This window comes from Budorcas taxicolor, chromosome 6, assembly GCF_023091745.1.
Source record: "Budorcas taxicolor isolate Tak-1 chromosome 6, Takin1.1, whole genome shotgun sequence".
Classification (NCBI taxonomy): Eukaryota; Metazoa; Chordata; class Mammalia; order Artiodactyla; family Bovidae; genus Budorcas; species Budorcas taxicolor.
The window spans coordinates 31545263-31568225 of NC_068915.1; the positions used below are offsets into that span (position 1 = coordinate 31545263).

The window sequence follows — 22963 nt, forward strand, 5'->3', positions numbered from 1 at the left end:
ACACTCCAAGCTGGACTCACTTTAGAGCTTTCATATTTGCTGTAATCTATAAGGAAAGTTATGACCAACCTAGATAGCATATTCAAAAGCAGAGACATCACTTTGCCAACAAAGGTCTGTCTAGTCAAGGCTGTGGTTTTTCCAGTGGTCATGTATGGATGTGAGAGTTGGACTGTGAAGAAAGCTGACTGCCAAAGAATTGATGCTTTTGAACTGTGGTTTTGGAGAAGACTCTTGAGAGTCCCTTGGACTGCAAGGAGATCCAATCAGTCCATTCTGAAGGAGATCAGTCTGGGGTGTTCATTGGAAGGGCTGATGCTGAAGCTGAAACTCCAGTACTTTGGCCACCTCATGTGAAGAGCTGACTCACTGGAAAAGACTCTGATGCTGGGAGGGATTGGGGGCAGGAGGAGAAGGGGACGACAGAGGATGAGATGGTTGGATGGCATTGCCGACTCGATGGACATGAGTTAGAGTAAACTCCGGGAGTTGGTGATGGACAGGGAGGCCTGGCGTGCTGTGATTCATGGGGTCGCAAAGAGTCAGACACGATTGAGCGACTGAACTGAACTGATGCACATAATAAAGAGAACACACTGGTCATAGCAAACACCCTCTTCCAACAACACAAGAGAAGACTCTGCACACTGACATCACCAGATGGTCAACACCGAAATCAGACTGATTATATTTTTTGCAGCCAAAGATGGAGAAGCTCTATACAGTCAACAAAAATAAGACCGGGAGCTGACTGTGGCTCAGATCATGAACTCCTTATTGCCAAATTCAGACTTAAGTTGAAGAAAGTGGGGAAAACCACTAGACATTCAGGTATGACCTAAATCAAATCCTTTATGACTATACAGTGGAAGTGAGAAATAGATTTAAGGGACTAGATCTGATAGACAGTGCCTGATGAACTAAGGGTGGAGGTTTGTGACACTGTACAGGAGACAGGGATCAAGACCATCCCCAAGAAAAAGAAATGCAAAAAAGCAAAATGGCTGTCTGAGGAGGCCTTACAAATAGCTGTGAAAAAAAGTGAAAAGCAAAGGAGAAAAGGAAAGATATACCCATTTGAATGCAGAGTTCCAAAGAATAGCAAGAAGAGATAAGAAAGCCTTCCTTAGCAATCAATGCAAAGAAATAGAGGAAAATAATAGAGTAGGAAAGACTAGAGATCTCCTCAAGAAAATTAGAGATATGAAGGGAACATTTCATGCAAAGATGGGCTCAATAAAGGACAGAAATGGTATGGACCTAACAGAAGCAGAAGATATTAAGAAGAGGTGGCAAGAATACACAGAAGAACTGTACAAAAAAGATTTTCATGATCCAGATAATCATGATGGTGTGATCACTCACACTCACCTAGAGCCAGACATCCTGGAATGTGAAGTCAAGTGGGACTTAGGAAGTATCACTATGACAAACTAGTGGGGGTGATGGAATTCCAGTTGAGCTATTTCAAATACTGAAAGATGACGCTGTGAAAGTGCTGCACTCAATATGCCAGCAAATTTGGAAAACTCAGCAGTGGCCACAGAACTGGAAAAGGTCAGTTTTCACTTCAATCCCAAAGAAAGGCAGTGCCAAAGAATGCTCAAACTACTGCACAATTGCACTCATCTACCACGCTAGTAAAGTAACGCTCAAAATTCTCCAAGCCAGGCTTTAGCAATACGTGAACCGTGGACTTGCAGATGTTCGAGCTGGTTTTAGAAAAGGCAGAGGGACCAGAGATTAAATTGCCAACATCCACTGGATCATGGAAAAAGCAAGAGAGTCCCAAAAAAACATCTATTTCTGCTTGATTGATTATGCCAAAGCCTTTGACTGTGTGGATCACAATAAACTGTGGAAAATTCTGGAAGAGGTGGGAATACCAGACCACATGACCTGCCTCTTGAGAAACCTATATGCAGGTCAGGAAGCAACAGTTAGAACTGGACATGGAACAACAGACTGGTTCCAAATAGGAAAAGGAGTACGTCAAGGCTGTATATTGTCACCCTGCTTATGTAACTTCTATGCAGAATACATCATGAGAAACGCTGGACTGGAAGAAACACAAGCTGGAATCAAGACTGCTCAGAGAAATATCAATAATCTCAGATATGTAGATGACACCACCCTTTTGGCAGAAAGTGAGGAATAACTAAAGAGCCTCTTGATGAAAGTGAAAGAGCAGAGTGAAAAAGTTGGCTTAAAGCTCAACATTCAGAAAACTAAGATCATGGCATCTGGTCACATCACTTAATGGCAAATACATGGAGGAACAGTGGAAACAGTGGCTGACTTTATTTTTTCTGGCTCCAATATCACGGCAGATGGTGATTGCAACCTTGAAATTAAAAGATCCATACTCCTTGGGAGGAAAGTTATGACCAACATAGATAGCATATTAAAAAGCAGAGGCATTACTTTATCAACAAGGGTCCATCTAGTCAAGGCTATGGTTTTCCTAGTAGTCATGTATGGATGTGAGAGTTGGACTATAAAGAAAGCTGAGCGCAGAAGAATTGATGCTTTTGAACTGTGGTGTTGGAGAAGACTCTTGCGAGTCCCTTGGACTGCAAGGAGTACCAACCAGTCATTCCTAAAGGAGATCAGTCCTAGGTGTTCATTGGAAGGAGTGATGTTGAAGCTGAAATTCCAATACTTTGGCCGCCTCATGTGAACAGTTAACTCATTTGAAAAGACCCTGATGCTGGGAAAGATTGAGGGCAGGAGAAGAAAGGGACGACAGAGGATGAGATGGTGCATGGCATCACTGACTCAATGGACATGGGTTTGGGTAGACTGGGTAGATTCCTGCAGTTGATGATGGACAGGGAGGCCTGGCGTGCTGTGGTTCATGGAGTTGCAAATCGTTGGACACGACTGAGTGACTGAACTGAAATTGACTGATGCACATAATTCCTTCACATTTTACATTTAAGGATGTAATCTGATGTTGCTTCCTCAGAAAGGGCTTCTGTGACCCTCCCCACACAGATTCATCTTTATTACCTATCTCCTTTATATTTTCTTCATAGCATGTTTCCTAACATGAAATTATCCCACTTATTTGCTTTCTTATTTATGTGTCTTCCTTCAACTTTACAGTATCATGTAAGCTCCAGGAAAGCAAAAAACTTGTTATTCTTATTTACTATTTTATCTCTAGAAAAACAAAATAGTATTAATCACTAAGTAGCTGCTTAACAAATATTTGTTGGTTGAATGAATAAACATGAATCCTATTCTGGAGTAAGTTGCCTGTGAGAACTTGCAAGCAAGAAGAGGATTATCCTTTTTCCCCCTCTCAAACATTACTTAAGAACTTGCTGAATATATCTTATATAACTATTTATTATAGAAAATTTAAAAAGGTGTAAGATGGCTTTTGCAATTCTTTGCAAGTTACGAACTTAGAACATACTTGTAGTGCCAAAATATGAACACAAGAAATGATAAAGAAAAAAGTGACATATGTGGTACACAGAAGATAACATAGAAACACAATGAAGGGTTTGAGCAGAGCTGAATTTGCTAAGGAAAACTTATGCTGAGGATCGGTTAGGAACTAGAACACAAAGAATACAAAAGATTTGAATATGAACTTATTTACAAAACAGAAAAAGACTCACAGACAGAAAACAAGCTTATGGTTACTAAAGGGGAATGTAGGGGTTAAGGAGAGATAAATTAGGAGTTTTGGATTAACATATACACAGTATTATACATAAGACAGGTAAAAAACAAGGATCTTCTCTATATAGCAGAGGAAACTATACTCAGCGTCTTGCAATAATCTATAAAGGAAAAAAATCTGAAAGAGAATAAATACTTGTATAAGTCTATGTATATATTGAATTACTTTGCTGTATACTTGAAAATAACTGGAAGCCCAATACAACAACATTGTAAATTAACTATACTTCAGTAAAAAAAGAAATCATTAAAGCAATTTGAATAGGTTTGGAGAGCAAGGGATAATCATGGCATAATGTGCTAAGCGATTCAATTAAGTTGTGACTGTGGAAAGGAAAGGAGAGGAAAGCAAAAAGGGGACATTTGAAAGCAAGTTTTGGCCTCAGCCTTTTTCCTTTATCTCTGTACCCTTTCCATGAGCTATGTCTCTGGCTTTAATACCTCAGTGAAGAGTTTGCCCAAGACCATGTCTATCCTTCCTGCTTCTCCTTCAAATTCACACCCTGTATTGTCATTTGCATGTCAGTCTTTACACTGGGCTTCCCAGGGCACAACTGATAAAGAACCTGCCTGCCAGCGCAGGAGACAATGCAAGAGATGCGGGTTCGATCCCTGGGTTGGGAAGGTCCCCTGGAGGAGGGCATGGCAATCCACCTGGAGCAGGGTTGCCTTGGAGGAGGGCATGGCAGTTCATGCCTGGAGAATCCCATGGACAGAGGAGCCTGGTGGGCTACGGTTCATACGGTCGCAGAGTTGGACACAACTGAAGTGACTTAGCACGCTTTACATTTAGTCTTTAGATTTCCCTGTATGGATACATCATCTTCCAGTGTCTCAAACTCAAGATATCTAGATCAAAATTAGCACTTTCACTCTCAAATCAGTTATCTCTTGTGGCTTCTTTTCTGAGAAAAACTCCGCTATCTTCAAGCAAGGCGAAGGTTTTCAAAATCATGTTTGGTTGCCCATTCCTTCATCTCTGTGTCTAGTTGATGGTCGATATTGCTCTTAGAATATCTCTCTGTTTCCTTTCATTTCTATTGTCTTTAGGTCATGTTTTACTCAGGAAGCTAGTGAAGAACAGGGAGGCCTGGTATGCTGCAAGTGCACGTGGTCACAAGAAGTTGGACACGACTAAAGAACTGAACAACAACAACATGGTTTCATTTTTTCTTATGATTCATTTACACATTCATCTAACTAATATTTATCAAACAGTTGCCATGTGGTAGGATTTTTTTTCTAAATGTTTGGAATAAATCTCTGAATAAAGCAGATAAAAATCCATGCATTCTTGGAATTTATGTTATAGATATAGTAATGGCTTCCTACTGGTATCCTTTTTTCTAGTTAATATCTTTCTTATTTCATTCTACGCATTCTTTCTCAACTAATCAAAAAGCGTACTTCTGATTCTGGCTAGTCTTCACTAAATTCTTCAATGACTCCCCATATCATAATAATCCACACAGCTTGGCTGATATTCAGGGCCCCTGGGTTCTACTGTGTTCTCTCTCATCAGTCTTAATGAAGTACTCAGCATCACTCTGTTGAATATATTTTGGCTGGGAGGTAATTTGTTTGGCAAATTTCTGTAGCTGCTAAAAAACACAGAAGAGGTTCATATTAGTAAAACTGGTGTTGATTAGCTCAAGGAATATGAAAGACTGCTGAGAAGGGTCATGCTGACTTTTATAGGAAGTACTACAGAGATCTTGGTTAATTAACAGAAGAGAAATGAAAAGTAGACTAAAATGATCAGAATAAAAATATTACTATGGAAAGCATTCCATTGGAAAAAGACCAAGAACCTTGTCAACAAAAATCCCACCACACTTTGCTTCATGTTAACCCTGGAGAGATCTTGGCTAATTAATAGAAAAGAAATGAAAAGTTGACTAAAATGATCAGAATAAAAATATTACTACGGAAAACATTATATTGAAAAAAGACTGAGAATCTTATCAGAACAGAAATTCCATCACACCTTCCATCATGTCTCCATAACTCACCACGGAATGTTGGTAAGAATATTATCAAGGCACAATCATTTAAAATAGTCACTAACATTCTTGCTTTTTTTTTTACTAACATTATTTCAAACATAAATAGCTTCATAAAATAATAGACGTAGAGTGGATTATTTTAAAAAATGAATGCACACTTTGAGATATATCTCTGAAGTTGGTGTTAAAGCAAGGAACTATATTCAGTAGAACAAAAATCATTGGTGCCTCTGTTAGACATTATTCTAGACTATACAGACTCATAAATGTTATTGAATATGGAAATCTTATATTTTTATCTTAGCCATAATTTAGTTCTAGAAATAGTACAGCCAGCCTTCTGTATCTGTGGGTTCTACATGCACGGATTCAACCAATCAAAGATCAAAAAATTTGAAAAAAACTCTCAGATAGTTCCCCAAGTCAAAACTTGAATTTGCCATATGCAAGCAACTATTTACATAGCATTTACATTTTATTTACAACTATTTACATAGCATCTACATTGTATTAGGTATTATAAATAATCCTGAGATGATTATACAGAAAAAGTATACAGAAAAAAAAGAAAAGATAGTATATGGGAGGATGTGTGTAGGCTATTTGAAAACACTATGTTGCTTTATATAAGGAACTTGAGCATCCATGGACTTTGGTATTCACGGGGGTCCTAGAACCAATCTCCTGTGGATACCAGGGGATTACTATAGGTTTAGTTTCATGTTAGTAAGTGTTCATTATGTAATTAGTCAGTCTGGCCAATTATGAAGTTAGTTTTTTTGAGCTGTTCAAAGAACTATGAAATGAGATAGATAAAAGGCAATTATGGATTCATCCAATTAAAAAGCCATGATGAATGAAAACTTCCATGAAGGAAAGATTAAAGTTTTGGTCAAGTACAGTTTTCAGCTATTTGTAGCAAAAGATGATAAGAGGGAGGGAAAGTAATTACAGTGTCCTCCCATAGCTTTCAATTTTCAATACTTTTATTGTTTACTTCTGATCAGCTGATGCAAAGTAGCTTCAATTTCAAACGGATCTGTCCCCTTGTATTGGGAGACTCTTCCTGTTGGCATGATGCTTAAAATTCTGAAAGTCACCTGAATTTCGGGTAAACTAAAATGCCATTCAGCATCTTAATGTGAGAGAAGGCAGCTACCTGAGCAGGCATGAAGACACTTTAGTTACTTGTTACCCTGGTTCACAGAGGAGCATGTGATTAGAGTTCTGGGAGTAGGACTAGGGCAGTATAGTGTCAGATAGCGTGAATGCAAACCTGGCTCTGTCACTTCTTAGCCTTCTGACCTTGGAAAATTGCTAATCTTTCCTGTGACTCAGTTTCCTCATCTATAGAAGGAAGTTAATGATGATATTCGCCTCTTATGGCTATTGTGGGGATTAAATGACTTAATATAGTTAGGGCACTTATGTAGCACTTGGCTGGCTCATAGTAAGTCTTTAATGAATGTTAGCTATTATTTTTGGCTATGGTATAGCTTATAAGACAAGGATAACATAATCCATAGCATTCTATCCATCTTTTGTGCTATTTTCTCTGTATGTCTATAAAGTAATGGTAATTTAAAAACAGATGTACTAGTCATGTTTGCGATTCTGTTAAGTATATTTACTAAGTAATACTCCTGGCTCCATTATGTAAGATATAAATGGGCTTCTTAAAACATTTATTTTACTAGTAAATTTTAGAGATAAAAGTTTTAACAAAGAGAACTGGCAGGGTGGGGATGGAACACTGGACTGGCTGCCTGGACTTGTCATCCCCAGGGCATGTTCTGGCCAAGGTTAGACTCTGGGCGGGTCACCCACCTTCCCTTCCTGGTTTCACAGATGTAAAATTAGGGAGTTCATCTAAATGTACACCAAAGTTTCTTCATGTCTCACATTCTAAGGTTGTTTCTTCTATCAACATAGTTATCATGAGAGCTCATGTGCTTAATCCCATGTTGTTACTATGCTTAAAATATTTTAAGGGTCTATAAAGAACGAGCACATTTTTTATTATCCTTAATGACATCAAATTTTCCCTTTAAAGAGACTGAATTTTAAAAACAGTAAAAAATGTCTTGAGGCTAAGTCTGATGAGTAAAATGGGGTTGTTTGAATAGAAAAACATGATGTAAGTATAATGGAATAAGAGTGCTTTTGAGAGAGGCTTATAATTGACTCCGGAGGGGATGAGTGTGTGTGTGTGTGTATGTGTGTTCACGTGTGTGCATGAATGTGTGCTTTGAAGTGCAATACACATTTATCGTTTTAAGTTCTGTAATGTTTTGTTAAAAACCCAGCCTTCTTTGTCACCAAATTTATACCACTATAATAACTGCGCTCTTTGCAAAACAACTGCCTTTTGAATGAAGCGATACTTACTGAGATCTAAAAACGGCACAAATCTTATTTTTTAAAAAGGCTAATCCAACTTGCTTCTTGCAACGCAGCTTGGTCCAATGTTGTGGGCTCATTATCTAACTGAAATACTGCTCTGTGCCTTGCAGTAGTCATTTATCTTCTCTATATCTCAGTACTTTTCTCAGAAAAGTCTAATAAAGATGCTTGTTTATAAATGGCACTCTCTTATACCACGGATGAAGTGTTCCCCAAATTCAGTATGATGTAAGTACAAGGAAATGAGAATCATGCAACACTTCAGAATCTACTCCATGGGACTGCACTGTCTGATGGCTGGGTTTGTATTCATCAGCGAGAATACTACAGACTTCTTAAGTGCAAAGTCTTATCATTTTCTTAAAATTTTGCTACTGTTTTATGAGGTTAATAAAACTGACTGCAAATTATATAGTGCACAGATGATAAATGTTTTTGAAATATTCACAAACTGGAAATATCATCAACTGCACTTATACTCAAATTTATTTTGACCAAATACTAAAAGAAATGTAAATGACTTAGGTTCTCCACTAGAAGCAGCAAAGTGATTGGTAAAGCCCACAGGATATAGTCATAAAAACAGCTCCATCAGGATTCATGAAACAGAAAAAAATGACAAAAAAACTATCTAATTTTTTTTCTCTTTTGTTGATGTTCCCTAAATTCAGCATTCTAAATTTAAAACAAATGTTTTAAAGGGGGCGAGGTGCTTTGAGCTAAGAATACTAGTTTCTACATTTCTATTTACATTCCTTTCAGTGGTTTCTAGAGGCTACTCTTTGTTTAATATATGCATGTTATATGAGAAAAGAAAATAATTTCCTTCATTTAAATGTTAAAATGTATGTTATCTTTAACAAAAATGTATGTATAAACATATATTATTATTTTTTTCTACTATCTCCCTTTGAATGTGAACCTTTGACATCCCCCTGGTTTTGCAACTTCTGAAACATCTTCTTTTCTTATTTTATATAAATAGCACATCTAAACTATCTTTTTCTTGATCTAGAACAGAAAATGTGCATGTGATGAAACCAGCTGGTTTTCACAGCGTGTATGTGTTTGTGTGTGTATTTAAGTGTTGGTATATACAGTTGATCCTTGAACAAAGTAGAGGTTAGACGCACTGACCTTCCTCATAGTATCAGTTTATATACAAATTTGATATATTCTAGGTTCCTTCTTATCTGAGGTTCCTCCATGTCTGCCATTCTGCATCCCTGGATTCAACCAACATTAAACTGTGTGGTACTATAGTGTTTATCGGATAACAAAAAAATCCACATATATGTGGGCCTGTGCAGTTCAAACTCATGTTGTTCAAGGGTCAACTGTATACATAATTTAAAAAATAATACCTAATAGAAAAAATAAAGGAATCGCAGAAAAACATCTACTTCTCTTTCATTGACTACCTTAAGGTCTTTGACTGTGCAGATCTCAACAAACTATGGAAAATTCATAAAGAGATGGGAATACCAGAACCACATTATCTGCCTCCTGAAAACTCTGCATGCAGGTCAAGAAGCAACAGTTAAAACCAGACATGGCACAGTGGACTGGTTCCAAATTGGGAAAGAAGTATGTCAAGTCTGTATATTGTCACCCTGATTATTTAACTTATATACAGAGTACATCATACAAAATCTGGGCTGGATAAAGCACAAACTGGAATCAACATGGCCAGGAGAAATATTGATAATCTCAGTTATGTGGATGATACCACCCTAAAGGCAGAAAGTGAAGAGGAACTAAAAAGCCTCTTGATGAAGATGAAACAGGAGAATGAAAAAGCTAGCTTAAAACTCAACATTCAAAAAATGAAGGTCATGGCTTCTGGTCCCATCACTTCATAACAAATAGATGGTGAAAAAATTGTGATAGACTTTATTTTTTTGGGTTCCAAAATCACTGTGGACAGTGACTGCAACCATGAATTTAAAAGATGCTTGCTCCTTGGAAGAAAAGCTATGACAAATGTAGACAGCACATTAAAAAGCAGAGATATCACTTTGCCGACAAATGTCTATATAGTCAAAGCTATGGTTTTTCTGGTAGTCTTGTACGAATGCGAGAGTTGGACCATAAAGCAGGTTGAGTGCTGAAGAATTGATTCTTTTGAACTGTGGTGCTGGAGAAGACTCTTGAGTCCCTTGGACAGCAAGGAGATCAACCCTGAATATTCATCAGAAGGAGTGATACTGAAGCTCTAATACTTTGGCCACCTGATGTGAGGAGCTGACTCATTGGAAAAGACCCTGATTCTGAGAAAGATTGAGAGGAGGAGGAGAAGGGGACAACAGAGGATAAGCTGGTTGAATGGCATCATAGACTCAATGAACATGAATTTGAGCAAACTGGGAGACAGATAGTGAATGACAGGGAAGCCTGGTGTGCTGCAGTCTGTGGGTCGCAAAGACTTGGATATGACTAAATTACTGAGCAACAGAAGTACTTGAGAATATCACCGCTGCTCTCAGAGCAGAAGGACTGTATGTATTTTGTATGTGAAAAGAGAAAACAGTTGTCTCTTTGGCTTCTGGTTATATCCTTCCAGCCAACTGAGTAGAGAGCTTTAAGCCAGTAGGTGACTGACTCTGGAGCTGCTAATGGGCAATCAATGGAGGTTGCTTTTTTCTCTTTCTGGAAAGGGAACAAAGGGCTTAGAAAGTTGGAAAATAAAAGGATTACAGATCTATGCTTTTTAGTTAAAGGAATATTTTCTACCTTTCTTTTGGGAATGGAAGCTTAAAATTTCTTACAGAAGGAAGTAGAAAGGTGGAGCTGTGCTGTTTGTTATTTTTTTAACTTTTATTACTCATTATATAAAAAATTGGAGAAATCAAGATAAATAGAAAATTATTTTGATAAGAGAGGATAGAAGACTTTTTAACTATCAAGTGAGCACAAAGGATAGGTATTCAACATATTTGATTACAAGTAAATAGGATGATCTTTGAGCATAAAGTTAGATAGGTCTTTTATTCATTCCTCAAATATTTAATGAATGCTTACTCTATGTAGGCATGAGATAGGCACTAGGAAAAAGCCTATATCCAAGGAGTTCAAAATGAAACAAAAATAGTCAATTATAGACAAATAATGAAAATATATTATAAATGAAAGATAATGATTAATCTATTCTGTGCCCCTAAGAGAGAGAGGAAGAGAGGAATAAGAGAGCAGTCTCTCAGTGTTTATTTAAAACATAGCTTTTAGTCTGACAAATTAGAGTATGTGATAAGGAAAACCTGTCCTGTAAATCTAATCTGTGCTCAATAAAGAGATACTGGATCACAGAAGAAAACAACAAGCAAAAAACCACAGCTTGTTAAAACTGTATGTCAGTTTTGGTAGCCAGACTGTCTGGATTTAAATCTCAGTTCTAATACCCAATGGCTTTATGATCTCAGTTTCTGTGTTTATAGAATGAGGATAATAATAGTACTTACCTCAAAGACTGCTGCATGTAAGAACCAGGGTCTTGTATCCAGTGAGCATTAAACAGTATGTTTTAAGATAAGGGAAGACAGGGTGCATAATCACCAGAAAACTAAACACAAAAGTAAAAAAATTTGAACAATTTCCAGCTTTATTGATTTTTTTTGTGATTCTGAGCAAATCATGTACCCCTTTAGATTAGTTACAACCCTGGTGAAAAGGGAACTACTGCTCATTCTATTTCTAAAAATTCTGAAACTCTGTGATGTGGTTGAGATATTGTTTATGCATCTTTGCCACTATCCATGAATTCAACAAAATCATTCTCGATGTAGTTTGAAATATGTCCTTGTTTTTGTGCCACTAGGTGGTTCTATTCCCAAAGTTAAGGATTAGTAGCCAGTAGGCAAAAAGGGACTCCTTGACACCCGCTAAGGCTTGAAAACAGAGGTGCAATTGTACTAAATCCTCAGTAAATATTTTTTGTTATCTTTTTAGCCTTATGGCTAGTTAAGGTTCTAAGATACACTGGAATTAATTTTATTAATGGCATAATGATATCAGTGAAAAATTCAGTTCTCTTCCATTCTTAAATATCTTTAATGTAACAACTTTTGATGATTTTCTTACACTAAGAACTATTATAAGACAAAGGCCACAAAAAACATTTGATGCACAAACAGTTTCAGAGAAATCATTACAAACATTACTCGCCACACTAGTACTCTGATCCATATATTTGGTGAGATATAGAAACAACTTCTGCTTCCAAGTTACCTAGTATTTGTACTCCAAAGTATTGGAGCTGAAGCCTCTTCATGTGAAGAGACAACTTGTCGAAAAAGACCTTGATGCTGGGAAAGATTGAAGGCAGGAGAAGAGGGCTATAAAGATGAGATGGTTGGATGGCATCACCGATTCAACGGACATGAGTTTAAGTAAAGACAGTGAAGGACAGGGAAGCCTGGTGTGCTGCAGTCCATGGGGTTGCAAAGAGCTGGACATGACTTAGCGACTGAACAACAACAACAACAACAACAACAGGAAACAAAACTCTTCTATCCAAATCCACAGTCATCTGTTGTAGCACTTACCGGTCACCTGCATGTCTACTCACATGCAACCGTACAAGCGAGTGTGTCACTACAACCCATGACGCCGGTGCCCAAGATGATGCTTGCCAACTTCAGACTCATTCACTCAGTGTATGTATTGTAGACTAACAGCTTTGTACTAATATGTAAGTATGTAATAAACAAATTCACAACATTTTATGATTGGCCTGAAGTCATTAAAATGTATAAGCATATAAGATATTGGGCAGATAGCAGACAATATAGTTACTAAATCACTATATAATATTTATTTTAGATATTCATATTTATTACATATTAAAGTACTTTATATCTTATATCTGTGGTTCAGGAGCATAGTCACCTGAGAACTAGTTAGTATTAACTTATTAAAAATCGCTGTGAATATTATTATTTCATTGAATATAGTCACATGAGCAATCAGTGATCCAGTCTAATCAGTGGTCCAGGATAAGCTGCTGTATTAAAACTATTTATAATAATTTGTAAAGTATAACATAATTATTAAGTGTGATGGTCTTTATAACTTTTAAATCTGTTAGTAAAAAGGAGTTCTCTTTTCCCTAATGGCTAGAGTGAAAGGGAATGAATGCAGAGGTTTTCTGGGTTCCAGGAGAGAGTTTGGGTAACAGCTTAACATGGCATGTGTGTACAGAAAGGGGCAGCCAGACTATGCTTCTCTCCTGGCTCTCTCCTCTTCCAGATGTCCAGGTAACCAGGATGCAGACTGTCATTATTAAAGGAGCTCCACAGAAAAGGACAATTTAAACTGTCAGCAACCATAATGCAAATCAAAAAGAGGAAAAATAATGCTCAATGCTTAATATTGTTTTCCAGTAGATCTCTGAAAGATATTGACTCAGAATTAAAATCTCCATAAGGTAAAGTGCCACAGGGATAGTAAGAAATGGAACACTTGGTGTGATTGATTAAGTATTTCTTTAATTGCTATTATGTTTGGTAGTGATTTTATTGGCTTCATTTTTTGTTTTGCATAAAAGGCCTAGAAATCAAATTTAGAAACAAAAAATATCTGTAGTGAAGAAAAGGCCAATTAACGGCAACTAATGAATACACGATCCTTTTCTTGAAGACCTGGTTCATGTTTAGCATCCCTTAAACTTTTCTGCTGGCCTTATACCATAAAACCCTGGCATCCCCTTCGTTCCATTTTGCTTTCCATTCTCTTTTCTGTATTTATTAGAAATAATGGTGTGCCTCTTTGATGAGAAGCATCTCTTCTACTTGGTCCTTCCTCCTCATTTCCCTTGGCCCTATTCTAGATCAGCCTTTATTACCTTATGCATCCTGGTTTGTTTTAGTCTTTGCTGAAATCCATCCTTCACATCAAAACTAGATTAACTTTCCCTTAAATACCATCATCACCATTTTACTTCCGGGCTCCAGAATGAACAATAGGTTCTTGTAGCAGCTTGTAGCCTACAATATGAATTTCAAACTTCAAATTTTCTTTCAGATTAACCTGATGTCTTTATTGTTACCCAATACATTCTGATCTCTCCCACTTCTATTCTTTTGTTTTCATTGTTTCTCCAAGAATTCCCTATTTTTTTTCCTTCAGCCTAATTATTCTTTACTATTCTTTCAAGGTCAAGTCCAAGGTTCACATCCTTTGAAGAGCTTTCATTCATATTTCCTTGGATTAACTCTTTATTCTGTATGGCGTTCAATTTTTTCAGTATCTTAACTACACAATTTAACCCAGCATAAATAAGCAATACTGATAAATGTCAGTACGTATGTATAGAAATGTCTGTATTGTTCATTATTTCATGTGCACAGGTCTTTTATCTCCAGCTAGAAAATGAAAATCATGGCATCCAGTCCCATCATTTCATGGCAAATAGATGGGGAAACAATGGAAACACTGACAGACTTTATCTTCTTGGGCTCCAAAATCACAGCAGATGGTGACTACAGCCATGAAATTAACATGCTTGCTCCTTGGAAGTAAAGTTATGACAAACCTAGACAGCATATTAAAAAGCAGAGACATCACTTTGCCAAAAAAGGTCCGTCTAGTCAAAGCTATGGTTTTTCCAGTAGTCACATATGGATGTGAGAGTTGGACCATAAAGAAAGCTGAGCGCCGAAGAACTGATCCTTTTGAACTGTGGTGTTGCAGAAGACTCTTGAGAGTCCTTTAGACTGCAATGAGATCCACCCAGTTCACCCTAAAGGAAAAGAGTCCTGAATATTCATTACAAGGACTGATGCTGAAGCTGAAACTTTAATACCTTGGCCACCTGGTGAGAAGAACTGACTCATTGGAAAAGACCCTGATGCTGGGAAAGATTGAAGGCTGGAGGAGAAGGGGATGACAGAGGATGAGATGGTTGGATGGCATCACTGACTTGATGGACATGAGTTTGAGCAAGCTCTGGGAGTTGGTGATGGACAGTGCAGCCTGACATGCCTGCAGTCCATGGGGTTGCAAAGAGTCAGACATGACTGAGCGACTGAACTGAACTGAGACTACAAATGATTTTCAAGTAGATTCCCTTTGTATATACTCATCATAAATGCGCTTTAATTGATAAACTTCATTTATACCTTAACATGTTACTTGCCAATTTATGTATATTTTCGCTGTCTTACACTTAAAATGGTCCCCAGAAGGGACCATTAGTAAGTTATGTTATTGTTTAGAGTTATTTACTTCCGTCTTCTCTTTATGTAGGGTACAGTTACATAACCCATGATTCGGAGCTTGGCCATGAACCTGTTTTTAGTTAGTGGTCTGTGAGCAGAGGTGATGTATGCCGTACCCATGCAAGAAGTGCAGGAGGTGCCAGGGTTCTGCTGGCCTCTTTCACAAGTTCTCTTTGAAATGAAAACAACTTATCCCAGCTAGGACCGCTTCTCTGGCCTGGTCCCTGGGACAAGAAGCTGTACAGGGACCTGCAGTTGACCCACAACTCACAGCAGAATTCAGTCAAATCACAGCCCTTATGTTCCATGAATGAGAAATAGCTTTTTTCAAGTCATGGATACTTTGGGCTGTTTGCTACACAGAAAAGGTGACTAATGTAGGACCTTAGAGTTGATTTAACATCCTCATTTGCTGAAAAGGAGAGACATCTGGGTTTTTAGTAGCTAACAGAAGAATCACAACAAATATTTGAACTGCTGACTTGTTCTGTTAAACAATACCTGGATTTTTGTTATCTTGAAATTTGGGGGAATATCACTCAAATTTAGGGCCTTAGTACTACCCAGACTACCACCCAATACTGCTTGCTCTCTTTTGTTGGCTTTTACCTAAAGAATATCTAGTAATAAACCAAATGAACTATCAGTGTCAAATGGGACATACTTCTACCTGAAAGATATTATACTCTTTTAGGTTCAAGATTGTTTGGTAGTAGATAGAATAAAATGCAGTGATTTTTAAAATACCTTTCAGGCCCAACACTTTCATCTACATTGTTAATCCAAAATATACGTTTCAAAATCTTCTTTCTTAAGTAACACAGAAAATTCTGATTTCAGGATGAATATAACTTCTTAATAAATTGTCTCCTAAATTTCCATGATAAAGTCTCATGTGTTATTTGACACCAAATGACAAGACTAAAATTCTCACGTTTTCCCTTTGCAAAACTGAGATGGAAACATATCCCTATCAGTATGTGCTTCAGAATTTTAACTTGGTCCTGAAGTTTATGTTATGTTTTGCAGTTTTTAGAAATAAATTAATTTTGCTTACTTTATGACATTTTTAGTCCCTAAAAATTCAGAGACTAAACTCAATTACATTTTTATTTTATTTTCTCTATCAACTTTTTGAGAATAACTAGTTATATGCAGCAATAACTTTTCCCTTTTAATGGGAAAAATAATACTTTAGTACATGCTTTAGGAAATGAATGTTTTATTGTACAACCATTCATAACTTCCCCTTTATGTTGTTGTTTATTGCGGTTTTCCAAACAAAGAAAACAAAATGTATTAAACTAAATGGAGTAACCAAGTGAATTTTCTTTTTCTGTATTTTCTCTCTTCTTATTTGAACTGCACACGAATCTTACCTTTGTGAAAAAACATCCCTGTAAGGACTGCCATGCTGTAATGCAATTCCATATCCTCGGTCAGCAACGGTATTCCCAATGGTATAAAAGGAACAATCTGGGTCATTGATTGCCACATATTCTAATACAGCTGCATCCCACACAAAAGCATAATTTCCATATTTCACCTGTGCAAACATGAAGAACAGGAGAGGAAAAAGGTTTAAGGTTGGAATTTGGTCATACAGACAGGATAACAAAATGTTACATTGGCATACAATTAACAATGTAAACAATAATAGGGCCTATATTTCAAACTAAACACCTATTCTGTATGAGAATTTGGCTTTTGGTTAATTTACAGCTCTGTTCTCTTGGAAATGCAGTGAAGTTGGAATGTTAACTATGTTTCCAGGCACACCGCTTATAGTAAAATGACCCCTGAGTAGTAAATGTCATCTGAACTGGGAGAACAGTAAATGCAGGGAAGGAAGCCATGTCTTTGAGCTTTGAGTGCAGTAATTCTCATACAGCTGGCCTTGTGTCTTTCAGGACCCTGGAAATTGTGCTTGTTTTTGGAGTTTTTATAAGAGATATTGGTTCCTTTGGATTAATAGGCTTCTAAGCCAGGTAGACTTTTGTACCACCCAACATGGGTATTATCTTCCTGTCTGTGACCTGTACTCTAAATGAATTCTGTAAGTACAACTCATATTGAAGAGAAATAACTAACACTGTCTGGCTGGCAAGATTTCTTGTCCTATGTCCTTCTAAGTTAATCTGTTGTCAAGTGTGACCTATGGTATTCTTGTAGTCAAACTTGGTAGGTGCTGCATGAGGAAAAAAAAAATTATACAACCTTCTCTATCACCATATAGGGAACATGATTTCTTCTGGGTTATTTATAATATCTTTCAATGATTATCCCTTTTTCTCATTATTAGTCACTCATAAGTTATAAATTTAACAAAAATAAAAATAAATGTTAATAAAGTTTAGAAAATTATTATATATAACATAAAACTCAATTTATAAAAATAGATGGAACTAATAATTAACTCAAATATTCAGTGTGTTTATTTGCTTGTTTGCTTATTTACTTATTTGAGGGGAAAGCAATATTTTGGTAAATATGATTAGGGAAAAAGAAAAATATATATAAGTATAGGTAGAGGGAATGATGTTAGCAAAATGGGTGAATAGGAGGTCCCCCCGCTTCAAGTGTGTTACATGCTCTGTTGTGTGCAACTCTTTGGAACCCCAAGGACTGTAGCTTGCCAGGCTTCTCTGTTCATGGAATTTTCCAGGGAAGAATACTGGAGCGGGTAGCCATTCCCTTCTCTAGGGGATTTTCCCAACCTAGGGATAGAAACTGGGTCTCCTGCATTATAGGATTCTTTTCATCTGAGCCACCAGAATCTTCACATCCCTAGAAAAATATCAATGTAGTAGCCATCCATAAACAAAAGTGCCTTTGTGGGAGGCTTGGGACCCAGTTTTCTGCTGAAAAATTTAGGCAGAGTCTAAGGCTGATATAGGATGCTTTCAGAAGGAGGCATGTACCTCAGTGGCCAGCTGGCCCACTGTGGTCCTGGCTGCAGTCCTAGAAGCAGCCCTATTTCCCTGTCGACTCTGCTCCAGCATCTGTGAAGATAACAGGTAAGGATGTCCATTTTCACCACTTCTATTCAATATAGTCGGAGAAGGCAATGGCACCCCACTCCAGTACTCTTGCCTGGAAAATCCCATGGACGGAAGAGCCTGGTGGACTACAGTCCATGAGGTCACTAAGAGTCAGACAGGACTGAGCGACTTTGCTTTCACTTTTCACTTTAATGCAATTGAGAAGGAAATGGCAACCCACTCCAATGTTCTTGCCTGGAAAATCCCAGGGACGGGAGAGCCTGGTGGGCTGCCATCTATGGGGTCACATAGAGTTGGACACCACTGAAGTGACTTAGCAGCATTCAATATAGCACTGGAAGTTCTAGCCAGAGTAATTAGACAAAGACAAATGCCCAAATTTGTATAAATTTGAAAGGAAGAAGTGTAATTATTTCTATTTGAAGATCATGTGACCTTATGTGCAGAAAATCCTAGAGAGTACAAGTTGTTGTTCAGTAGCCCAGTCAAGTCTAATTCTTTGTGACCCCATGAATTGCAGCATGCCAGGCTTCCCTGTCCTTCACTATATCTCCCAGAGTTTGCTCAGACTCATGTCCATTTAATCAATGATGCCATACAAACATCTCGTCTTCTGTTATCTTCTTCTCCTCCTGCCTTCCATCTTTCCCACTGTCAGGGTCTTTTGCAATGAGCCAGCTTTTCACATTAGGCGGCCAAAGTATTGGAGCTTCAGCTTCAGCATTAGTCTTTCCAATGAATATTCACAGTTGAATTCCTTTAGGATTGACTGGTATGATCTTCTTGCAGCCAAAAGGACTCTCAAGAGTCTTCTTCAGCACCATAATTTGAAAGCATCAATTCTTTGGTGCTCAGCTTTCTTTATGCTCCAACTCTCACACCTGCACATGACTACTGGAAAAACCATAGCTTTGACTGTATAAAGTGATGTCCTGTATACAACGTGATGCCTTTGTCGACAAAGTGATGCTCTGCTTTTTAATATGCTGTCTAGTTTTGTCATAGCTTTTCTTCCAAGCAGCATCTTTTAATTTCATGACTGCAGTCACATTATATACAAAACACATCTCTATAGTGCAATACATTACTTAAAATGAACAAAGAACCAAAATTTTAAAAAGCTAGAAAGAAAAACACCAATACAGTATACTAACACATATATATGGAATTTAGAAAGATGGCAATGACAACCCTGTATGCAAGACAGGAAAAAAGACGCAGCTGTCTATAACGGACTTTTGGACTCAGAGGGAGAGGGAGAGGGTGGGATGATATGGGAGAATGGCATTCTATCATGTATACTATCATGTAAGAATTGAATCGCTAATCTATGTCTGACGCAGGATACAGCATGCTTGGGGCTGGTGCATGGGGATGACCCACAGAGATGTTATGGGGAGGGAGGTGGGAGGGGGGTTCATGTTTGGGAACACATGTAAGAATTAAAGATTTTAAAATTAAAAAAAAAATGAAAAAAAATTAAAAAATTAAAAAAAAAAAGAAAAGAAAAATCTTATATTGGAAAAAGAATGGGACAGCCAAACATAAATATGGGGGAAGAAAATGTAAGTAACTATTTAATATATTTAACTCAGTTGTGTGTGTGTGTGTGTGTGTGCTCAGTCGTGTCTTGTTCTTTGAGATCCTGTGGACCGTAATCCACCTGGCTCCTGTCAGTGGGATTTTCCAGGAACGAATACTGGATTGGGTTTCCATTTCCCCCTCCAGGAGACCTTCCAGACCTAGGGATTGAACTCGTGTCTCTTTTGGCTCCTGCATTGGCAGGCAGATTCTTTGCCATTGAGCCACCTGAGAAGCCACCTTAACTCAGTTAGCCGTCTATATCCATGGGTTTTGCACCCATGGATTCACCCAACTATGGAGAGAAAACATTCAAAAAATAAAATTCCAGAAAGTTCCAAAAAGATTAATCCCAGATTAAATTGGAGGTTGAATTTGCTGCATGCTTGCAACTGTTTACATAGTATTTACATTGTATTTACAACTTTTTACATAGTATTTATGTTGTATCAGGTATGAAAAGTAATCTAGAAATGAGTTAAAGTATATGGCAAGATATGTGTAAGTTATATGCAAATATTACATCATTTTATACAGGGGATACAAAGAACCCTGGATTTTGGGGTTCCTGGAAATAATCTGCAAATACTGAAGGACAACTATACTGCCTTTATATATATTTGCTTAGGTCAGGCTAATATCAGATACTTGATAAAAAGTTTTGCATGAAATACGGTTTAAAAACTTCAGACCAGTTTACTGTGCACAGTGGATACTTTTTGTTGGGAGTGAATTACCCCAACCAAACCCATGGGATCTCAAAACAGATAAATAATTCAATGCAACTATTCATGGAATGTCTCCTATATCCTAGGCAGTATGTCAAGTACTATGGGTTAGTGCTCCTTAAAATGTGATGCTATTAGAATTAGAATTACCATTGGATTCTTGTCTTAAAAAATGTAAACTCCAGACCCAACCCTAAACTTACTGCATTGGAACGTTTGGTGTTTGAGACCTGGGGATACAACATCTTGATGGCTGACAATCTTATGAACACCACAATTTTTAAACAAAATTGTTTTGAAAAAAAAAAAAAGAGTAATATAATCAGGAAGAACTTCTGAACCTGAGGCTTGATATAATTATAAAAACTGATAGATTCTTGCAATATCAGTATGGGAGGGGGAAAGTACTTGGTTAAGTTCCCTCTATATTAATTACTTGTATCTGCATAGTCACCCCCAAGTCCTTGCTATCTCTGATCTTTTGCATTAATTACACTAGAGAAGGAGTTCTTAACTGAGACCTCTATAATGAAAGGCAGATTAAGGAGAGAAAAACAGAAGTTTATGGACATGTGTGCCTTGTGCATACAAGGGAGATGTCCAGGGAAAATTGAGTAACTCAAAGAAGTGGCTTGGAATTCAGGGTGCAATACTGCTTAAATAGGGAATGGGGGGGGGGGTTATGGTCATTTTGGGGAAAGTAAAGAATCTGCCTGCAATGCAATGCGGGAGACACAGGAGACTCCAGTTCAATCCTGGGCTGGGAACATCCCCTCCTCCTTGGGCTTCCCCAGCGGCTCAGACTGTAAAAGGAATCTGTCTATAATGTGGGAGACCTGGGTTTGATCCCTGGGTTGGGAAGATTCCCTAGAGGTGGGCATGACAACCCACTCCCGTATTCTTACCTGGTGGGCTACAGTCTAAGGGGTTGCAAAGAGTCGGACACAACTGAGTGACTAGGCACAGACACAAATGATTTTTAGCAAAGACCTTTAGAAGAATAGAAGGGTAGTATGATAGTTGGTGACAAAGTTGTATGGTGTTGACTTCCAATCTCTTCTGTGATGAGTCAATATTCCTTGGATGATGAAACTCTCAAGGACAGAATTTATGATGATTAAGTTACTTTCAGAAGATTTATCTTTAGGCAAATAAAAGCAGTTCAGAGAAAGCCTCTCCCTGCATTTGCTGTTTTTCTAGTGTCTGCAGTTCAAAATAATATGTCAGTGTTGCATATTTTGGAGTGGCTTATTCTGTTTCCCTTCATCACCAACTTTTATATCTGTCATTTTAACTTTCTAGGTCTATACTTACAAGAGAGATAGCAGTGGCCTTGAAGCCTCCTCTAGCAACCTACTTTGATTTTTGCTACTTTCCTCTATTTCAAGCAGCTCCCCCTCCTGGATCCCCTTGCAGCTTCTTTACAACCATCCAGGGACCTCCCCAGTTGGAGACATATTGCTTTGCTGTTAGAAACGTGTTCTAGCACTGCTGTTCCTGCTTTGTGTACTGTAGAGCTCCATTTAAATGTACAGTAACATTATCATTGCCATTATATACATGCTTCTAGTAATTCTAATGTTACAAAGCATTATGAATGCATTTTAAAAAGAGAACCATTAAAACAGTATGATTATAGCCTACAGCAGGGCCCTTGAAATGTTGCATAGTAACCCAAACTATTTTAGCTTTTAAAAATATCCCTGGCCTTTTTCATCTACTGAAACATACAATCACTGTCCTTTACATGATTTTTAACCATTAAATTAAAACTATCTAGAAAATACTCATCAACAAAACCTAAAATCACTTTCTAACAGAATAATAATTGAAGGTTTGGCATGGGAATTTTCAAGTCATCTGAATAGGTGATGGATATTATTTAAAAATTTTCAACTGGTCTTTGTTGTTGAGGTCATGTTTGGATAAGCAGCTAAACTCTGGGTCATTATTTTCCAGTGAATTCCATGCCAGTAGAGTAATTTATACAGGTTAAATCAGAGGGCAAAAGTGCAACCATGTCAACACATTTCAGGCCTTGTTTGTAAAAAAGGAAAGGAATCCAAAGTGGCATCTACCTCCGATTTTATTATTTCCTGGTCCCTAGAATGCTGTAGTGATTGACAGACAATGGTAGCTATCGGTACTCAGCACCTGTGTCCTCATAATAGGGCTGAGATACCAAAAGCTTGTGATGGATTTCTCAGTACTGAGATCATGCTAGAAGCTAGGTTTTGTTCCACTTCTACAACATTTCTACAGAAATCTTTCTTTGAATTTCATTTTATTAATAATTATGTATTACCCTGAAATAATTTTTTTATTGGAAGATA

General features: G+C 37.5%; 1 protein-coding gene across 1 annotated transcript in view; it reads right to left on the reverse strand.

Annotated features, from left to right (window-relative positions):
• GRID2 (glutamate ionotropic receptor delta type subunit 2) overlaps window positions 1-22963 on the reverse strand; it is a 1620720-nt gene that overhangs the window by 125160 nt on the left and 1472597 nt on the right. Inside the window, exon 14 of the mRNA XM_052642062.1 lies at window positions 16699-16865. Within this exon, the coding sequence (XP_052498022.1) occupies window positions 16699-16865 (167 nt within the window). The remainder of the gene's footprint in view (window positions 1-16698; window positions 16866-22963) is intronic.